The 20,323-nt window shown below is 45.6% G+C and overlaps 1 protein-coding gene across 2 annotated transcripts in view; it reads left to right on the top strand.

Annotated features, from left to right (window-relative positions):
- Positions 1-20,323, top strand: part of ULK2 (unc-51 like autophagy activating kinase 2) — a 168,171-nt gene that overhangs the window by 6,225 nt on the left and 141,623 nt on the right. For both annotated transcript variants that reach the window (XR_005558995.1, XM_039362237.1), the window contains exon 3: positions 7,074-7,115. Coding sequence is in view for 1 of the 2 variants with exons in the window: in XM_039362237.1 (XP_039218171.1) it covers positions 7,074-7,115 (42 nt within the window). In the remaining variant the exon portion in view is untranslated. The remainder of the gene's footprint in view (positions 1-7,073; positions 7,116-20,323) is intronic.

Here is a 20,323-nt window from a genome sequence, read left to right as displayed (position 1 = left end):
TTCTGAGCTTGTGTTGCTTTTTTTTACTTCCCGCCTTCAGTTCTGGCTAGCTTTTTTTGTTTTCCTCTTCTTCTGCTCCAACTTAAAAAAATTCCCAAGCCAGCTCTGAGCTGGGCTATACAAGTTGGTTTTATATGACCCCAGGCAGACCGAGTTCAGGTGTGATGCCAAAATAATGCGGTTTGCTTGCTCTTGGCATGATACATTTGGTTAATCCAGTCGTTGTGGTTTATAAACCATAGATCATGGCTACCTTTGAGCAGACAGCATGCCGCCTCCAGGGACCTGTTTTAGAGCATCCCAAGAGAATATTGTCAGAATGTCGTGGTAAAATGGTCAAATTCCAGAAATGTATTTTTCAGGGGAAGGGGTTTAGGTAGTCCTCGATGTTGTTGTTGTTGTTAGTTGCGAAGTCGTGTCCGACCCATCGCGACCCCATGGACAACGTTCCTCCAGGTCTTCCTGTCCTCTACCATCTTCTGGAGTCCATTGAAGCTCACGCCTCCTGCTTCAGGGACTCCATCCAGCCCCCTCATTCTCTGTCATCCCCTTCTTCTCTTGCCCTCCATCTTTCCCAGCATCAGGCTCTTCTCCAGTGAGTCCTTCCTTCTCATTAGGTGGCCAAAGTACTTGAGTTTCAGCTTCAGGATCTGGCCTTCTCGAGAGCAGTTGGGGTTGATCTCCTCCAGGACTGACCGGTTTGGTTGCTTTGCAGTCCAGGGGACTCACAGGAGTCTTCTCCAGCACCAGAGTTCAAAGGCCTCCATTCTTTGGCGCTCAGCCTCTCTTATGGTCCAGCTTTCACAGTCTTTAAGGGGTGCTCCAAGGAAACCGGACCCTCCCTTCCATTCAGCCACCTCATTCTCTGTCGTCCCCTTCTTCTCTTGCCCTCCATCTTTCCCAGCATCAGGCTCTTCTCCAGTGAGTCCTTCCTTCTCATTAGGTGGCCAAAGGACTTGAGTTTCAACTTTAGGATCTGGCCTTCTAAAGAGCAGTCGGGGTTGATCTCCTCTAGGACTGACCGGGTGGATCGCCTTGCAGTCCAGGCGGTCCTCGAATTACAACGCCCAAATTTCTGTTGCTCAGCAAGACTGTTGTTAAGTGAGTTTTGTTCCACTTTACAACCTTTCTTACCCCAGTTGTTAATCTCCGGGTGAAGGGCCCAAAGTCACCCAGTCTATTTTTGTGCCGAAGGCAGAACTAGAACTCACCATCTCCTGGTGATTGGCCCTAAATCAGCCAGCTGGTTTTCATGGCTCAGGTGAGATTAGAAGTCACCGTCTCCTAGTGATTGGCCCTAAGTCACCCAGCCAGCTTTCTTACCTAAGACAGATCTAGAATTCACAGTCTCCTGGTTTAGGCCAGCATCTTAACCACTAGACCAGGCGTAGGCAACCTTGGCTCTTTTATGACTCGTGGACTTCAACTCCCAGAATTTCTGAGCCAGATGCTTTCAAATTTGGCATGCAGGAATTGTTGCTTTGACTCCAATATGCCCTTTCTAGCCCACCCCTTCCAATTGCCTCTTAAGGCTGCACTGAACCTTTGCTGAAATCTGCAAGGACCCCCTCTCTCAAACTTGCCCAATGTGATGCCTTCCAGATGTGCTGGGGCCTTTTACTCCCACACAGGTGGTAGAACATGAGAATTGAAGTCTATAGATGGGGGCCCAAGCTTAGGGAATGCGGAGCTGGCTAATTAATAGTTGATTCCTTGTCTCTTTGGTTCCTGTGATGTCTAATTTAAGACCATCTGGGATGGGTGGGGAACCATGGCCCTTGTGGAGTTCAACTCCCAGAATTCCTGAGCCAGCATGGGGAAAGATGGTTCTTTTATGGTTTGTGGACTTCAACTCCCAGAATTCCTGAGCCAGCATGGGAAATGATGGCCTTTTTAAGACTTGTGGACTTCAACTCCCAGAATCCCTGAGTCAGCTCCCAGAATTCCTGAGCCAGCATGGGGAACGATGGCCCTTTTATGACTTGTGGACTTCAACTCCCAGAATTCCTGAGCCAGCACGGGGAACGATGGCCCTTTTATGACTTGTGGACTTCAACTCCCAGAATTCCTGAGCCATGGGTAGGGAACTATGGTTCCCCAACCCTGATCTTAGGAACACAGGTCTGCTGAATTTTTTATTCATCTTATAATTCCATCCATGCTGCCTCTGCACTGCAGGCATCCCTCATTTTTTTTCTTGCAGAAAGTTGCGGTGGGAGCATAAGCACAATTTTTTAAAAATAGCGAGCAAGTATTTTATGTTACAGTGAACATGTGACATCCTGTTTGACACTCAAATGATCTCGGTTGTCAATCAAATGTGGAAGTGTTGTCAGGCACGGCCAAGGGCTGTCCTGTCTGCTGTGCAGAATCAACAATTCGTTTTTTTATTAAATTTATACGCCGCCCGTCTCTCACTGTTTCGAGTAACTCTGGATGGCTTACAAGAATGCAAGAGCATACGATAGTAAAGCATTAAAAACATTGCAATGAAGTTTAACAATAAATCCAAAGTAAATTTGGAGAAAATCTCTCAGAAGGAGCAAAGGAAAGCTGTGTCTCATTTATAGTGACTGCTTAAGATACAGGTAGTCCTCAATTTATGACCACCATTGAGCCCCAAATTTTTGTGGCTACGTGAGACATGTATTGAGTTTTATCCCATATATATGACCTTTCTAGCCACAGCTGCTGAGTGAATCATTGGAGTTAAGTCAATAATATGGTTGTTATTAACATGGATAATGGTTAATAACATGGTTGTTAAGTGAACCTAGCTTCCCCCTTGACTTGGCTTGTCAGAAGGTCCCAAACAGTGATCACGTAACCCTGAGACACTTCAGCTGTCATAAATATGAATCAGTTGCCAAGCGTCTGAATTTTTATCATGTGACCACAGGGGATGCTGCAGCGGTCATAAGTGTGAGAAACGGTCATAAGCCACTTTGTTTTAGTGCCATTGTAACTTTGAAGAGTCACTAAATGAAATGTTGTTAAGATGAGCATTACCTGTAATAGAGTCTTCAGATCCGTTGGCTCTAGATCAAGGGTGGGGAAGCTTGGCTCTTTTATGACTCCTGGACTTCAACTCCCAGAATTCCTGAGCCAGCCATGCTGAAGGGAAAGGGAGAGGTTTCCAAGCTGAGCCAGGCTGGCTCAGGAATTCTGGGAGTTGAAGTCCATGAGTCATGAAGGGGGCCATAGTTCCCCCATGCTGGCTCAGGAATTCTGGGAGTTGAAGTCCACGAGTCATAAAAGGCCCAAGTTTTATACTGTGCCTGTGCATGTGGTTTTTCTTGCCTAAGTGTAAAACCTGACATGAACCCTTACACCAGAGGTGGAGAACTATGGCCCCTTTATGACCTGCGGACTTCAACTCCCAGAATTCCTGAGCCAGCATTAACATGGCTGGCTCAGGAATTCTGGGAGTTGAAGTCCACAAGTCATAAAAGAGCCAAGGTTCCCCACCCCTGCTCTAGTCTAGATCAGTGATGGTGAACCTTTTAGAGACTGAGTGCCCAAACTGCAACCCAAAACCCACTTATGCATCGTCGAGTGCCGGGTGGGTGTGGCCCATTGGGTGGGTGTGGCCCATTGGGTGGGTGTGGCTGCGGTGGTAACGGCAGACTGGGTGGGACTAAAAAGTTCAATCAATCAATTCCAACTTTGCAAGATCTCTTCCCCCCCCCCCCCCGCGAGAAGTTGAAATTGACTGATTGATTGAACCGTTTTTTATTTTTTGCACACAGCGGCGGAGGCCTAAAGCGAAAAGGTTTTATAAAACCCAGCTGAAGGCCTAGGATTGGGGCGATGGTGTGCGTGCCCACAGAGAGCGCTCTGCCGCCTCTGGCACCTGCGCCATAGGTTCGCCACCACTGGTCTAGATCATTGGGGAAAACAGATTTTTTGGATAGGGACCAGGCCTCCGTGCTAAATTCAGAACTTTGGACCCAAAGGATTGTCCAGCTGTGGTTTTGATGCCTCGTCGGATGAGATTCTAGTCCCTAACGTTCCAAAAGGCATGAGAAATACCAGGCTTTCTTTTATGTCTAGCCAAGGATAATCAGCCATGGATGCTTTGATTTGGCTGCTTCTGCTGATCAACACGTTGGCTCCAGTTCCTTCCTTTCTCCCCCAATTATTTTGAGTCGGGGAAGCTTTAGTCATCCCAAAGTAAGAGAAGGCTAGTCTGCTTCCTTATTCCAGACCCCCCCCCCCCTTTGCCAGGATAATAAAACCCAAAGCCAAGCATCTCTTCTCAAAAAAAAAAAAAAAAGTCTAAAGGGTGTTAGTGACCTAAAATCTCCGCTCTCTTTGTTTACAAAACCCCAAGGAAGGAAAGAAACTCTTACATCTGTAAAAGTATCTTACTTAGAGAAAGCCTAGGGCCCTTTGCCTTTGGTGAGTCAACTTTTCCAAGAAACTCCTGGGCCTGCTTCTGAGAAGTCTGTTCCCGGTCTAGTTAACATGGGGCTGGTTTCAAAGACATCACAAGGCTGGGTCGACTGAGAACTTGGCAACCATTGTGCCTTGGCTCATTAGAGGAACATATTATCCACATATTGAGAGCGAACCTCTTAGTTTCTAGGTCAGGGATCTTCAAACTGGGCCCTTTTAGGACTTGTGGACTTCCAACTCCCAGAATTCCTCAGTCAGGATGCTTTAAGACGGGTCTTCCAACTTGGCCCTTTTATGATTGGTGGACTTCAACTCCCAGCATTCCTCAGCCAGGATGCTTTAAGACAGGGGTCTTCCAACTTGGCCCTTTTATGACTTGTGGACTTCAACTCTCAGAATTCCTCAGCCAGGATGCTTTAAGACAGGGGTCTTCCAGCTTGGCCCTTTTATGACTGTGGACTTCAACTCCCAGCATTCCTCAGCCAGGATGCTTTAAGACAGGGGTCTTCCAACTTGGCCCTTTTATGACTTGTGGACTTCAATTCCCAGAATTCCTCAGCCAGGATGCTTTAAGACAGGAGTCTTCCAGCTTGGCCCTTTTAGGACTTGTGGACTTCAACTCCCAGCATTCCTCAGCCAGGATGCTTTAAGACAGGGGTCTTCCAGCTTGGCTCTTTTATGACTTGTGGACTTCAACTCCCAGAATTCCTCAGCCAGCGTACCTGGCTGAGGAATTCTGGGAGTTGAAGTCCACAATTCATAAAAGGGCCAAGATGGAAGACCCCTGCTTGTGGATCTTAACTCTCAGAATTCCTCAGCCAGGAAGAAACTATGGAAATAATTTTTGGGGCAACCACATACAGATAGTCCTCGACTTATGACTCCAGTGGACCGTCCCATTACGGTCATAAGTTATGATGATCATAAAGCGGGTCATGAAGCGACTTTGTTTTACAACCATTTTTGTGGTGGTCGTTAAATAAATCCACAGTTGTTAAGCAAAGCCTTTGTTCACTATGGGACATTTTTGCCAAGAACTGGAAGTAAATTTAGGCAGAGGTTGGTTCTCCAAGTTTACTGTGGGTTTGGGGCTTTGGCTCTAAGCTGGGGGATTACCTCTGTCTAAATCATAGCTTGAGCAAGAATTAGAAGAAGTAAGAATGGAATGGAATAGAATATAGAATGGAATAGCATATGGAATGGAATGGAATATGAAATAGAATATGGAATGGAATAGAATAGAGAATGGAATGGAATATGGAATAGAATAGAATAGAGAATGGAATGGAATATGGAATTGAATGGAATGGAATATGGAATGGAATAGAGAATGGAATGGAATATGGAATTGAATGGAATGGAATAGAGAATGGAATGGAATATGGAATTGAATGGAATGGAATATGGAATGGAATAGAGAATGGAATGGAATATGGAATTGAATGGAATGGAATAGAATATGGAATGGAATGGAATAGAATAGAGAATGGAATGGAATATGGAATTGAATGGAATATGGAATAGAATATGGAACGGAATGGAATAGAATATGGAATGGAATGGAATATGGAATTGAATGGAATGGAATAGAATAGAGAATGGAATGGAATGTGGAATAGAATAGAATAGAGAATGGAATGAAATATGGAATTGAATGGAATATGGAATAGAATATGGAATGGAATGGAATAGAATAGAGAATGGAATGGAATGGAATATGGAATGGAATTAAATGGAATAGAATATGGAATGGAACAGAATAGAACAGAACAGAACAGAATATTCTTTGTTAGCCAAGTATTATTGGACAACGAATTTGTCTCTGGTGCATAAATTCTCAGTGTACACACAAGCAACAACAAGCAATATAAAACAACAACTACAACAACAATAGAGTTGGAAAGGACCTTGGAGGTCATCTAGTCCAACCCGCTGCTCAGGCAGGAAACCCTACACCACTTCAGACAAATGGCTGTCCAGTCTTTTCTTAAAAACTTCCAGTATTGGAGCATTCACCGCTTCTGGAGGCAAGGAATTCCACAGATTGCTCTCACTGTCAGGAAGTTTCTTCTTAGTTCTAAATTGCTTCTCTCCTTGATAGGTTCCCATCCATTGCCTCTTGTCCTGTCTTCAGGTGCTTTGGTTGACCCCCCCTCTTCTTCTTGTGGCAGCCCCTGAGATACTGGAACACTGCTATCATGTCCCCACTCATCTTTCTTTTCGTTAAACTAGCCATACCCAATTCCAGCAACCGTTCTTCATATGTTTTAGCCTCCAGTCTCCTGATCCTCTTCGTTGCTATGAATATTCTCTACAATTTCTAACTGGAAGTAAACGTTGAGTTTTGCCAAAAAATACTGTAAATTGTGGTCATTTGACCACAAAACACTACAAAGAGCTGGTTGAGAGTTCCCCATTTGTCCAAAATAATATCGGGTCTTTTGTTTGAGCAACGGGTTTGGAATATGAGCCTTCTAACTCTTATTTAGTGGCTTTAACAAGGTTTAGATAGGCTGCCAAAAAAAAGTCCTTTAATTTGTTTGAGGAAGGGGCACGTAGGCGTTGTTACTCAGAAAAAAAATAAAAGCTATTAGTATTACCTTACTTAGCTGCTGTTTCCTTCCCAGCACTGACTTGCTGAGGTTTCTCTGAACTATTTGCCTTTTATTTTCCAGGAACTACAGCACGAAAACATTGTGGCCCTGTATGATGTCCAGGTGAGTTTATATTTCTGAGTGCTCCCTTGCACTTTTTTTTATTAAACAAATGTGTGTCACTATAACAAGCCCCCCCCCCCAGCTCTCTTGTTTTATCTCTCTCTGCAAATGTGCCCTTGTAATATTGGTGCTTTGCGATCGGCTTTATTTGTGTTAATGCCGTCACAGCATAAGAAATCTGATTGTGAAGGGGGGGAAAAATGCCTTTTTGGTGATAAATACATGGAGTTGTGAGAGAACCATTGTTTTGAATCTGATTAAAACATGGTACAGGCAGTCCTCGACTTACAACAGTTTGTTTACTGACCGTTCGAAGTTAACAATGGCACCAAAAATGTGACTTACGACTGCTTCTCACACTTATGACCATTGTGGCATCCCCATGGTCATGTGATCAAAATTCAAACAGATTTTGAATGTATTTTAGCTTAAGAGGGACATGTTTTTCAAGTAATGTATTCTTTTTTTCTTCTTTTTGTTTTTGTTTTTAAGATACGAGAAATGTAAAAGTGTCGGGATGGCTTGGATGAGGAAAAAGACTTAATTACTTAAGTGTAATTAAGTCTAAGAAAATAACAAGGTTTTTTTTTTGAACATTGTGGGGAAAACAAATTGAAATGAGAACTTTAAAAACAGGATTTATGACAAGGGGATTAAGACGATTAAGAAAGAAGCTTCATATAGATGGGGTTGCCACTTGTAGAAATACTAGAAAAAATGTTTACATTCCATCGTTATCTACTAAAATTATTAAGAAATGTACTAATTTAAGATTGATAGAAGAGAAAATTGGAAGAAGAGAAAATAAAGGAAAGCTATTGCGTGGAGTTTGGAACTATAGAAACTAATTGTTATCGATTGTTTGTAAATATAAACCCAGACAACGTGTTGTTTACCAAATATTAATGGTGGTTATGTTAAAAAAATAATAAAATATATTTTTAAAAAATTCAAATGATTGGGAACTGACTCGCATTTCTGATGGCGGCACTGTCCCGGGGTCACCTGATCCCCTATTTCAGGGGTCTTCCAACTTGGCCCTTTTATGACTTGTGGACTTCAACTCCCAGAATTCCTCAGGCAGGCATGTCTGGCTGAGTAATTCTGGGAGTTGAAGTCCACAAGTCATAAAAGGGCCAAGTTGGAAGACCCCTGCTTTAAGTCATCTTTGGATCTAGACTTGACTGCTTCTTGTCCCTGTGGCTAATGCCTGCCAGCCTAGTTGAGAAAGACCTGAATAATTATGCAATGAAAGTTTATGTGTTCCAGTGAGCAAGCGTGTGTGTGTGTGTTAACTCTCATCACACAATTATCCAGGTTTTTCTCAACTAGGCTGGCTGGCATTAGCCCAGTGTTTCTCAACCTTGACAATTGCTGGCTGTGGAATTCTGGGAGTTGAAGTCCACATGCCTTAAAATTATCAAGGTTGAGAAACACTGCATTAGCCACAGTGAGAAAAGCAGCCAATATATAAAGAAATTAATTTGAGTTTGGCTGCTGACCTGAATTATGAATGTGTGAATGAGGGACCCATCTTCAAACGTGGCCCTTTTATGACTTGTGGACTTCAACTCCCAGAATTCCTCAGCCAGCGTGCACGCTGGCTGAGGAATTCTGGGAGTTGAAGTCCACAAGTCACAAAAGAGCCAAGTTTGAAGACCCCTGCCCTTATTGTAACTTTTGAGAAGAGCAAAATCGGGGGGGAAGCCAAATTCACTTTACAAATGTCTTGCTAGCTTTAAAACAAATGCAGTTACTCACTTAACAACGGGGCCACGAAAAGTCCTACAATGGGGCAAAGCTCATTTAACAGCTGTCTCGCTTAGCGACAGAAATTTTGGGCTCACCGATGGCTGTCAGGCGACGACGACCCGTATATCCTAGTTGTGCTTAAAAGAGACCGAAGTTTCGACTGCATGCAGTTGGCCAGTCAACCTCTGTGGCTCTAGGACTCTTTAAAAAGGCTCGCGAAATCGAAAAATAAAATTAAGGGTTCAGGCCGTGCTTTGCTTTGTGGATTCCGCCCCCTCCCCTCCTTTTTTCTCTGCCTCACGTCCTCGGAGCCTCTGCCTCTGTTCATCAAGGTGGAAATATTATTAGCCTAATGTGCTTGAGGCGACATAATGCGCCTCTTAAGAGGCAGCGAAGAGTCTCCTGGTGAGAATGCCGTTGTATTTATGAAATTACAGCTTCATCCTGTGGGGAGCAAGTTGCGTTTCCCCTGTTTTTTTTTTTTCTGGTGTGTTGCCTTCTGTTCTGGTTGTTACCTCTCACGTTGGCAGGGAAGCAAGATTGCGCTTTGAAAAGGGTTATTGTTGTTGTTGTTAGTTGCAAAGTCGTGTCCCACCCATCTCGACCCCAGGGACAACGTTCCTCCAGGCCTTCCTGTCCTCTACCATCTTCTGCAGTCCATTTAAGCCAGTGTTTCTCAACCTTGACAATTTTAAGGCATGTGGACTTCAATTCCCAGAATTCCACAGCCAGCATTGCTGGCTGTGGAATTCTGGGAGTTGAAGTCCACATGCCTTAAAATTGTCAAGGTTGAGAAACACTGATTTAAGCTCACGCCTGCTGCTTCAGGGACTCCATCCAGCCCCCTCATTCTCTGTCGTCCCATTCTTCTCTTGCCCTCCATCTTTCCCAGCATTAGGCTCTTCTCCAGTGAGTCCTTCCTTCTCATTAGGTGGCCAGAGGACTTGAGTTTCAGCTTCAGGATCTGGCCTTCTAAAGAGCAGTTGGGGTTGGTCTCCTCTAGGACTGACCGGTTTGAACGCCTTGCAGTCCAAGGGACTCGCAGGAGTCTTCTCCAGCACCAGAGTTCAAAGGCCTCCATTCTTTGGCGCTCAGCCTTTCTTATGGTCCAACTTTCACAGCCATCCATTGCAACTGGGAAAACCATGGCCTGGACTATACGCACTTTTGTTGGCAGAGAGATGTCTCTGCTTTTTAGTATGCTGTCTAGATTTGCCATCGCTTTCCTCCCCAGGAGCAAGCGTCTTTTAATTTCTTGGCTGCAGTCCCCATCTGCGGTGATCTTGGAGCCCAGGAAAAGGGTAGGTGGGGGGAAACGCAATGAAGGCAGGGTGTTATAGGGCAGGGGTCCCCAACCTGTGGGCCACAGCCCACTACCAGTCCATGGCCTGTTCGCAACCGGGCCGTGTGAGTGGCTGGCTGGTGAGTGCAGGCACTTGGGACCTCACTCGTGTGAATGTCACGGGTGCTTGGGGCCTCATTTGCGCGAGCATCGTGGGAACTTGTGGCCCCAGTCCTGTGAGCATTTCGAGGGCTCAGGGTCTAACTCGCGTGAGCATCGCAGGTGCCCAGGGCCTTGTGCAAGCATTTTGGGTGCTTGCGACCCCACACACGCGTGTCGCAGGCACTCGGGGCCTCACTCGTGTGAGCATCATGGGTGCTCTCAACCCTATTTGTGTGAGCAACGGGTGCTCATGTGCGCATATGCGTGTGCACACGGACGTGCCCTCCCACAAAACCATCCCTTCTGTTCCCCCTTCCTCCCTCCGGGCCAACAATCTGAAAAGGTTGAGGAACTCTGTTATAGGAGGATCCTACTCCCCTTTGTCGTGAAGAGATCCTCAACTTACAACCGTTCGTTTAGTGACCGCTCAAAGTTACAGCAGCCCTGAAAAAAGTGACTTACAAACGTTTTTCACAGGGAGGCCCGTTGCAACATCCTCATGGTCACGCGATCAAAATTCAATACGCTTGGCGACTGACTCATATTTATGACGGTTACCGTGTCCCCAGGGGGTCATGTGAATCCCCTTTTGTGACCTTCCAATAGGCAAAGTCCACGGGGAACCCAGATTCATTTAACAACCGCGCTGCTAACCTCGTTGATCTACTTAGCGACTGTGGCAAAAAAAAAGATCGTAAAGGGGGCAAAGCTCACTTAAGAAATGTCTCAAGAAATGTCTCATTTAGCAACCATGGTGGTCGTAAGTGGAGGACTACTCATACTCAGCATGGGAACTTCTTATAAGAGTATTATAGTTGGTTTTCTTTTGGTAACTATGTTCTTAATTGTCCCAAAGGTGCTTTTTCCAAAAGGCAACCGAGCTTTCTTGGTTTTATGGTTTTTTTCCCTTTGAAAATGTTTTGCTTCTCTATCCAAGAAGCTTTTCAGTTCTTCACTGGAGAAGCTTCTTGGATGAGAAGCGAAACGTTTTCAAGGAAAAAAACCAACAACCCAAGAAACACTAAATTGCTTTTGGAAAAAATACCTTTGGGGACAACCATGACCTGGATGGTTGAGAATCTCCACCTGTTCTTAATTATTTTTAGACTCCATTACACTTACTGTTTTCCACCTATGTACATTTACATACATATTGAACGATGCAATCCTTCTTTTATTCAGTATCTTGCTTGTATCCAGCCTCATGGCGCTAATAAATACATTTGAATTTGATTTCCACTGTCTCGGGTTCCAGATTTTTAGCATACCCCCACAAATGGGAACAAGATGGGGCTGGTAATAACAAAAATGACAATAACAATAATAATGTTGGAAGGGACCTTGGGGGTCATCTAGTCCAACCCCCTGCTCAGGGAGAAAACCCTATACCAGTGATGGCGAACCTTTTAGAGACTGAGTGCCCAAACTGCAACCCAAAACCCACTTATGCATCGTCGAGTGCTGGGTGGGTGTGGCCCATTGTGTGGGCGTGGCCAGTTGGGGGTGCGTGGCCCATTGGGTGGGCATGGCTGCGGTGGTAATGGCAGACTGGGTGGGACTAAAAAGTTCAATCAATCAATTCCAACTTTGCAAGATCTTTTTTTTTTCTGCGAAAAGTTGAAATTGACAGATTGACTGAACTTTTTTTTTTTTTTTTTTTGCACAGGGTAGCGGAGGCCTAAAGCAAAAAGTTTTTATAAAACCCAGCTGAAGGCCTAGGACTGGGGCGACGGCGCGCGTGCCCACAGAGAGGGCTCTGAGTGCCGCTTCTGGCACCCGTGCCATAGGTTCGCCACCACCGCCCTATCCCATTTCGGACAAATGGCCATCCAGTATCTTCTTAAAAACGTCCAGTGTTGGAGCATTCACCGCTTCTGGAGGCAGGTTGTTCCACTGGTTAATTGTCCACACTGTCAGGAAGTTTCTCCTTAGTTCCAGGTTGCTTCTCTCCTGGATGAGTTTCCATCCGTTGCTTCTTGTCCTGCCTTCAGGCGCTTTGGAGAATAGCTTGACTCCCTCTTCTTTGGGGCAGCCCCTGAGATATTGGAAGGCTGCTATCATGTCCCCCCTCATCCTTCTCTTCATTAAACTAGACATACCCAATTCCAGCAACCGTTCCTTGTATGTTTTAGCCTCCAGTTCTGGCTTGATATCTTAGCAGCCGCTGTGTCTTTTATACAGACCCGGCCGTGAATTCGCTCTTCATGCCACGGTTTTGTCCCCAACCTTCTCAGCCCAGCCTTACGCTTCTGGATGCAATACTGCCTTGCCCGTATCTTTCCTTTCTGGATCTTCTCGGGCATGTTTCCCCTGGGGGGGAAGTAAGGGCAAGAGTCCAATCTTTGCTTTTGATTCCCTTACTAATTTTTCCTACCACCAGCATAAACTGGAGGAAGGAAGCAGGAACATCACAGCTGCAATGCAGTTTGTCTTGGGAAAGGCAGGGAATCTGCCCTGACAAATACCGGGGCTAGGAGATTAACTGATACTGCACAGCATCTGCATTAATTATTGTTGGTGGGTCTGATACACACACACACACACCACACACACACACACACCCCCAAGCTGGAACTTCCATTCCTGAGGAATTGCTGTGGTCCAGTGCTGCAGTTTTTATGACCACATTTTAATTTTCTTTTATTCATACATTTCCTCTCCCAAAAAGTTAGGATGTAAAGCAGGGGTGTCAAACTCAATTTCACTGAGGGCCGCATCAGCATTGCGGTTGCCCTTGGGGGGGTGTGTGGCCAGGGTGGGTGCGGCCTACTGGGTGGGTGTGGATGGAGTGGGTGTGGCCTACTGGGTGGGCGTGGCCAGCTCTACATAGTTCGTGTCAAGGGGGCCTGTTGGGGCCTGGGCAGGAGTGGGACGGATCTGAGGGTCTCTGGCAGAAGGGGGCGGGGCCAGGGCAGAGCCCATCAAGCCAGATAGGTGAAGTAGGCGAGGGCCATTTGCTGGCCACTTCCAGGCGATGGTCCATTTCTTCATTCCTCACAAAGTATGACACATCCCCAGCATGCACCCTTCCTTTCTGCTCTCCTTGCTTTGCAGACCACAGGTCCCCACCCTTTTCGGGTTAGCAGCCCGGAAGGAAAGGGAGGAGCAAATAAATTTGCGCATGCATGCGCGTGCACGCGCAAAAGGGACTGCTAGGGCCTGCCCGCATATGCAAACGGGGCTACTAGCGGCCATGCGATGGCGCTAATACTCATGCACATGTGCAAATAGGGCCGCCAGCGCCCGTGCGACTGTTAGCACGGGCAGGGCCATCGCGGCAGGAGCTGGTTCCTTGCTGTTTCCAGACAGCCTTGTGGAGCTAAGACTGAATGCGTTGCAGCATAGATGGCCACCACAAAATTGTACATTGGCTCCCAGCCGGCCTGGGCCAGGGCCAAGGCAGCGGGGGCCGTTCCCTCACTGTTTCCAGGATGGCTTTGTGGGCCACATGAAACCACTTTGCGGGCCGCATCCAGCCCCTGGGCCTTGGGTTTGACATGTCTGGTGTAAAGCATAGTGAGTGCTTTGCTGTTTTCTGACACATGGGCAGCTTATACACAGGCAGTCCTCGATTTCACGACCACATTTGGGGCTAGAATTTCCACTGGTAAGCAAGGTGGTGGCTAAGTGATTTTTCGCCCAATTTTACGACCTTTTTGCAACGGGTGTTTAGCAAAACATAGAGTTCGAAGGGGGCTTGGGAGGTCTTCTAGTCCAACCCCCTGCTCGACATAGGAAGCCCTACGTTAGTAACTCGGTTGTTAAGTGAATCTGGCTTCCCCCCGTGGACTTTGTTTGTCAGAAGGTCACAAAAAGGGAATCCCGTGACCTCGGGACACGGCAACCCGTCATGAGTATGAGCCAGTTGCTGAGCCTCTGAATTTTGATCACGTGACCCTGGGGATGCTGCAATAGTTGCGATTGTCAAAAATGGTCATAAGTCATTTTTTTTCACTGCCATTGTAACTTCAAACAGTCACTAAATCAGGGGTCTTCCAACTTGGCCCTTTTATGACTTGTGGACTTCAACTCCCAGAATTCCTCGTGCCTGGCTGAGGAATTCTGGGAGTTGAAGTCCACAAAGAAGAGGGAATCAAGCTATTTTCCAAAGCACCTGAAGACAGGACAAGAAGCAATGGGTGGAAACTAATCAAGGAGAGAAGCAACCTAGAACTAAGGAGAAACTTCCTGACAGTTGGAACAATTAACCAGTGGAAACACCTGCCTCCAGAAGCGGTGAATGCTCCAACACTGGAAGTTTTTAGGAAGAGACTGGACAGCCATTTGTCCGAAATGGTGTAGGGTTTCCTGCCTGAGCAGGGGGTTGGACTAGATGACCTCCAAGGTCCCTTCCAACTTTACTATTATTATTATTAAGTCATAAAAGGGCCAAATTGGAAGACCCCTGTTTTACAGACAATCTAGACCGGGGGCCTTCAAACTTGGCCCTTTTATGACTTGTGGCCTTCAACTCCCAGAATTCCTGAACCAGCATGCCTGGCTGAGGCATTCTGGGAGTTGAAGTCCACAGGTCATAAAAGGGCCAAGTTGGAAGACCCCTGCACTAAATGAACTGTTGTAAGTCAAGGACTGCCTGTATCTTTATTTGCCCTGTTTATGGAGCCCAAGATGTTTGAAATCTGTGCTTATATGCTAGATAGGCAGACTTGCTCTTTTGGAATGTTACAGTACCCATTTTGTGGATCATAAGTAGTTGGCAGGAACAATCTGGCCAGGCAGAGGCATATTGCCACCCCTCTGGGCACACTAGGGCTTGTTGCCTGAACACAAAAGGTCACTCAAGGTGGAAGAGTTTAAGATACAGAGTCACTGACTGGAAACAACAACATGCTCTTTTGTTTGTTTGTTTGTGCGTGTGTGTGTCAACGCTGCCAACATCGGATGTTTTTGCATTGACAACAGATGGAAATGTAGCCATCTTTCACCTTTCGCTTTCAGAGTTAGATGATGCAGGGAGGGGGGATGTGAACGAGAGTCCAACTAGACATAACAACACTAAGCCTAGTGTGAGAAACAAGGTTATTGTAACCAGAGCTGATAAGGAATTGGCGGGCTGGAGAACTGGAGAGGAAGCCTGCACATGCTTCAAGCTAATTGTGGGAATGTGATTTATGACGGTTAATTGGAGGAGGGAATTGTGCTTGGATACTATGTGCTCAGGGGAGGGGAATTCAGTTTTTGGCTTCCATTATGCAGTGCCGATGTTACGCTACTCAAAATAAAGATTCTTTAAGGTAAACAATGCCTCGGAAGTTCTTTTGAAGAGTTTCATCTGTCGGAACCATGACAGTGTCTGTGTGTGTGTGTCACAAGAAGGCTCGTTCAGTTCTCTAGTGAAGCTTGTGTAGCTGTGTCGATGTTTTTGCTCTTCTTGCAATCTGGAATTAATTTCCATCACTCTTTGTCATTTGGCCCTTAATCCGGCCTAATTTATATTTTGTGCCCGCCCTGATTTCATGGAAAGCGTCTTTAGCAGCTAACGTCAGCCAAAGGCCTAACAGAACACCAGAACTACGTCCAGTTTAATGAAGAGAAGGATGAGGGGGGACATGATAGCAGTCTTCCAGTATCTCAGGGGCTGCCCCAAAGAAGAGGGAGTCAAGCTGTTCTCCAAAGCATCTGAAGGCAGAACAAGAAGCAACGGATGGAAACTGACCAAGGAGAGAAGCAACCTAGAACTAAGGAGAAACTTCCTAACAGTTAGAACAATTAACCAGTGGAACCACCTGCCTCCAGAAGCGGTGAATGCTCCAACACTGGAAGTTTTTAATAAAATACCAGACAGCCATTTGTCTGGAATGGTGGAGGGGACACTGGTCCCCAACTTTTCTGACTCTATGGACTGATGGGGCAGGGAGGGGGGAGGAGATAGTTTTCTGCATGAGCCACTTGCGCAAATGCAGCTTTGCATGCTCACCTGCCACTTGTGCAGCCCGGTTCCAAACCACAGACCAGGGGTTGGGGACCCCCGGTGTAAAGTTTCCTGCTTAAGCAGGGCGGTTAGACCAGAGGACCCCAACCTTTTGAGCCCCAGGGACCGGTTCTGTGGAGAGAGATTTTTCCACAGACCGGAGAGTGCATGGCTTTGTGTGCTGCCTGCATCCCACAGATGGGGCTTTGCTTGTTTGTGCGGCCTGGTTGCTGGCATGCCGCAGCCCGGTACTGCTCCACGGACCGGGGGTTGGTGTCCTCTGGGTTAGACTAGTCCAGGGATAGGCAACCTTGGCTCTTTTATGACTATGCTGGCTCAGGAATTCTGGGAGTTAGTCCATGAATCATAAAAGAGCCAAGTTTGCCTACCCCTGGACTAGTCACTAGAAGACTTCCAAGGTCCTTCTGACTCTGTTATTACGTTATTCATTCTTCTCAACGTTTGCTCAACAATTTTGTTTTCTTGTTTTCCTCCTGGCTGTTGTCCAGCTCTGCTCTTTGTGGCTCATGCGTGAACTTCCAATAAGGCAGGAAGGGAAGGACTGCAGCTACTTCTTTGGCAAGGTGACTTGCCCCTATCTCGTTCCTGGATAGTTGAAAAGGTGCCGGCTTGGCAAACATTTGTCGCGATGCTTTTTCTTGTTTGGTGGCCATGCCAACGAAGTTGGAGGCTTGGCCGATCCCCCCAGCTCTCGACATAATGAATAGCTTTTACACAGGAAAGGATGCGTGTGAATGTCAAGAGTGCCCGTCATAAAATATGAGACTTGACAGGCAGTTTGAACATAGGGCAGTAGAAATAATTGGCACCAAAAACAAGGCTGAAGTTCACCAAGCTTGTGACTTTCCCCTGTTAAGATACTTGACAACATGGGGCTAATATTTGTGACGTACACCGCCCACGCTCATTTGTCGGGATTGGCAGCTGTGGAAATCAAACAAAAAAACAACACGTAGTTTCCAGAGCAGAGGCAAATCTTTAAAGCCAAATTCCATAACTTCTGTGTTTTTCCTATTTTCAATGTCTCACCCTGATCCACCCTGGGGGTTTCCCCCCGCCCTATTTTCAGCATTTTGGGGGGGGGAATGATGATGATGATGATGATAATAATAATAAAGTTGGAAGGGACCTTGGAGGTCATCTAGTCCAACCCCCTGCTCAGCAAAAGAAACAGTATACCATTTCAGACAAATGGCTGTCCATTCTCTTCTTTAAAACTTCCAGTGTTGGAGCATTCACCGCTTCTGGAGGCAGGTTGTTCCACTGGTTAATTGTCCTCACTGTCAGGAAGTTTCCTTTAGTTCTAGGTTGCTTCTCTCCTTGATGAGTTTCCATCCCTTGCTTCTTGTCCTGCCTTCAGGCACTTTGGAGAATAGCTTGACTCCCTCTTCTTTGGGGCAGCCCCTGAGATACTGGAAGACTGCTATCGTGTCCCCCCTCGTCCTTCTCGTCATTAAACTAGACATTCCCAATTCCTGCAACTGTTCCTTCTATGTTTTAGCCTCCAGTCCTCTAATCATCTTTGTTGCTCTTCTCTGCACTCTTTCAAGAGTCTCAACATCTTTGTTACATCGTGGTGACCAAAACTGGATGCTGTATTACAAATGCGGCCTTACCAAGGCATTGTAAAGTGGTATTAATACTTCTCGTAATCTTGATTCTATCCCTCTATTAGTGCTAATCATTTGCCTTTGTGTCATCTTTTTCCAAATAACATTTCTCAGTCCACTTTAGCTTCACTTTTAGCCCAGTGTTTCTCAACCTTGGCAACTTTCAGATCTGTGGATTTCAACTCCGAGAATTCCCCAGCCAGTCTTGCTGGCTGGAGAATTCTGGGAGTTGAAGTCCACAGATCTGAAAGTTGCCATGGTTTTAATACACTGTATTTGACCTCTTTCTTCGATCCTTAACATATATAAGGACCTATATAATCCTAGGAGCAATCAGAACACAACGGCCACCAAATTGGAGAAAGTGGCTTTATTTAGTAAAGAATGTCATAAAAAAGTTGGACCACAGGGTAATAAAATAGACGCTCGTAGAAAATCTATTCCAGAAGAGGGGGTTGAATCTATTTTCCAAAGCAACTAATTGGATAGATATTCCGAGCCTGTGGTGTCTCCATCTGATTTATTCCAGACAAAACCAATTTATCCACTCCTGTTTGCACAATGCATTGGTGTCTGTCTACTTGATTATGCCACCCGCCTTCCGAGCGGGCTCTGATTGTGCCAGTAGGAGTAGATTTAAAGGCACGCACTCCCCCCCCCCCCAAGCCATGGGATTGAAAAAAGGCCAAAACAAGCCAGGGGCACAAAGTCCTGATTCAACAACACAGAACGGTTGCTGGAATTGGGTCCGTCTAGTTTAATGAAGAGAAAGACAAGGGGGGGACAGGATAGCAGTCTTCCAGTATCTCAAGGGCTGCCCCAAAGAAGAGGGAGTCAAGCTATTCTCCAAAGCGCCTGAAGGCAGGACAAGAAGCAACGAATGGAAATTAATCAAGGAGAGAAGCAACCTGGAACTAAGGAGAAATTTCCAGATAGAACAATTAATCAGTGGAACGGCTTCCCTCCAGAAGTTGTGGGTGCTCCAACACTGGAGAATTTTAAAAAAAGACTGGACAACCGTTTGTCTGAAATGGTGTAGGATTTCCTGCTTGAGCAGGGGGTTGGACTAGAAGACCTCCAAGGTCCCTTCCAACTTGGTTATTCTGTTATCTCATTGTCATTAAACTTTATTAAACAGTTCCTCTGCCCTGAGGTTTTAAAAAGCAGGTTCTTTACATTTAAACCCTCATAGCGTTTTCCCATTTAGTCTCCTCTTTTGGTTTTTGCACAATATCCTTGTTATGGTTTGAGAAATGGGGCACGGGAAGATTAATCACAGCCTCTCTGCCCTCAGCCAAGTATGTTTTGGGTACTAGAACACATAAGCACCCATTAATTTTAAAAACCAGTCCAGCAGTGTTTGTGTTCCAGTGCACCATATAAATTTTCTACTCTTTATCCTGGCGAGCTGGACTACAAAGCACCTGCCTTCTTCCTTGTTTCTTTTTCACCTTTAATTATAAAGCTGACACCTGCAGATCCCCAGGAAAAGAATTCACTTCCTTCCAAGCCTAATTAGGGGACACGTTTTCCTCTCTTTCTCGTATGTAAGAAGCTGCCCTTAAGGGCCCACGTCTCTGGGTCCTTTCTGTCTTTTTCTTCCAATTAATTAAATACCAGCAAATCCTGTCCAAGGGCTATGCTTGAAAACAAAAAACACTATTATTGCATTCCAAATCTAATATCAAGGTAATAGGCACAGTTAGTCCTCCATTTACAACCGTAATTGACTACAGAATTATGTCTATAAGTCATACCAGTAGTTAAGCAGGTCACCTGATTTTACAGCCTTTTTTGTGGCAGTTGTAAAACAAATCCATTGCCCACTAATGGGGGGTGGGTTGTCAGAAATCCCAGAAGTAAATTGTGATTTTTGGCAGGAAAAAAAATGGTAAATTACGGTCATTATGCATACGTGTGGTCTGGTTGCTGATGCCCAAAATGTGATCTTGTAACTTCATGGGGGGGGGGTTGTGTGGACAGTGGTAAGGAGCCCTGGGGAGGTCTGTTGAAACTTCAAATACTAGTTTAAGTGGCCAGTCATAAGTCAACTTTTAGCCTAGAGAGGGAGGGAGGGAGAGAGGGATGAAGAGAGATAGAGATATGGATGGATAGACGGATAAGAGATAGATGATAGATGGATAGACAGACGGAATAGGATTGGAGAGAGATGATGGATATAGACAGATGATAGATGGAGAGATGATAGATACACAGACGGATGGATAGATAGATAGATAGATAGATAGATAGATAGATAGATAGATAGATAGATAGATAGATAGATGATATAGATAGATAGGTGGATAGATGATAGATATACAGACAGGTGGATAGATGGATAAACACACAGATATAGATAGATAGATAGATAGATAGATAGATAGATAGATAGATAGATAGATGGATAGATAGATAGACGGATAGACGGATAGATAGATAGACGGAT

Source organism: Crotalus tigris, unplaced genomic scaffold (genome assembly GCF_016545835.1).
Source record: "Crotalus tigris isolate CLP2741 ecotype Arizona unplaced genomic scaffold, ASM1654583v1 scf7180000019405.536791, whole genome shotgun sequence".
Taxonomy (NCBI): domain Eukaryota; kingdom Metazoa; phylum Chordata; class Lepidosauria; order Squamata; family Viperidae; genus Crotalus; species Crotalus tigris.
This window is presented reverse-complemented; position numbering and strand designations above follow the sequence as displayed.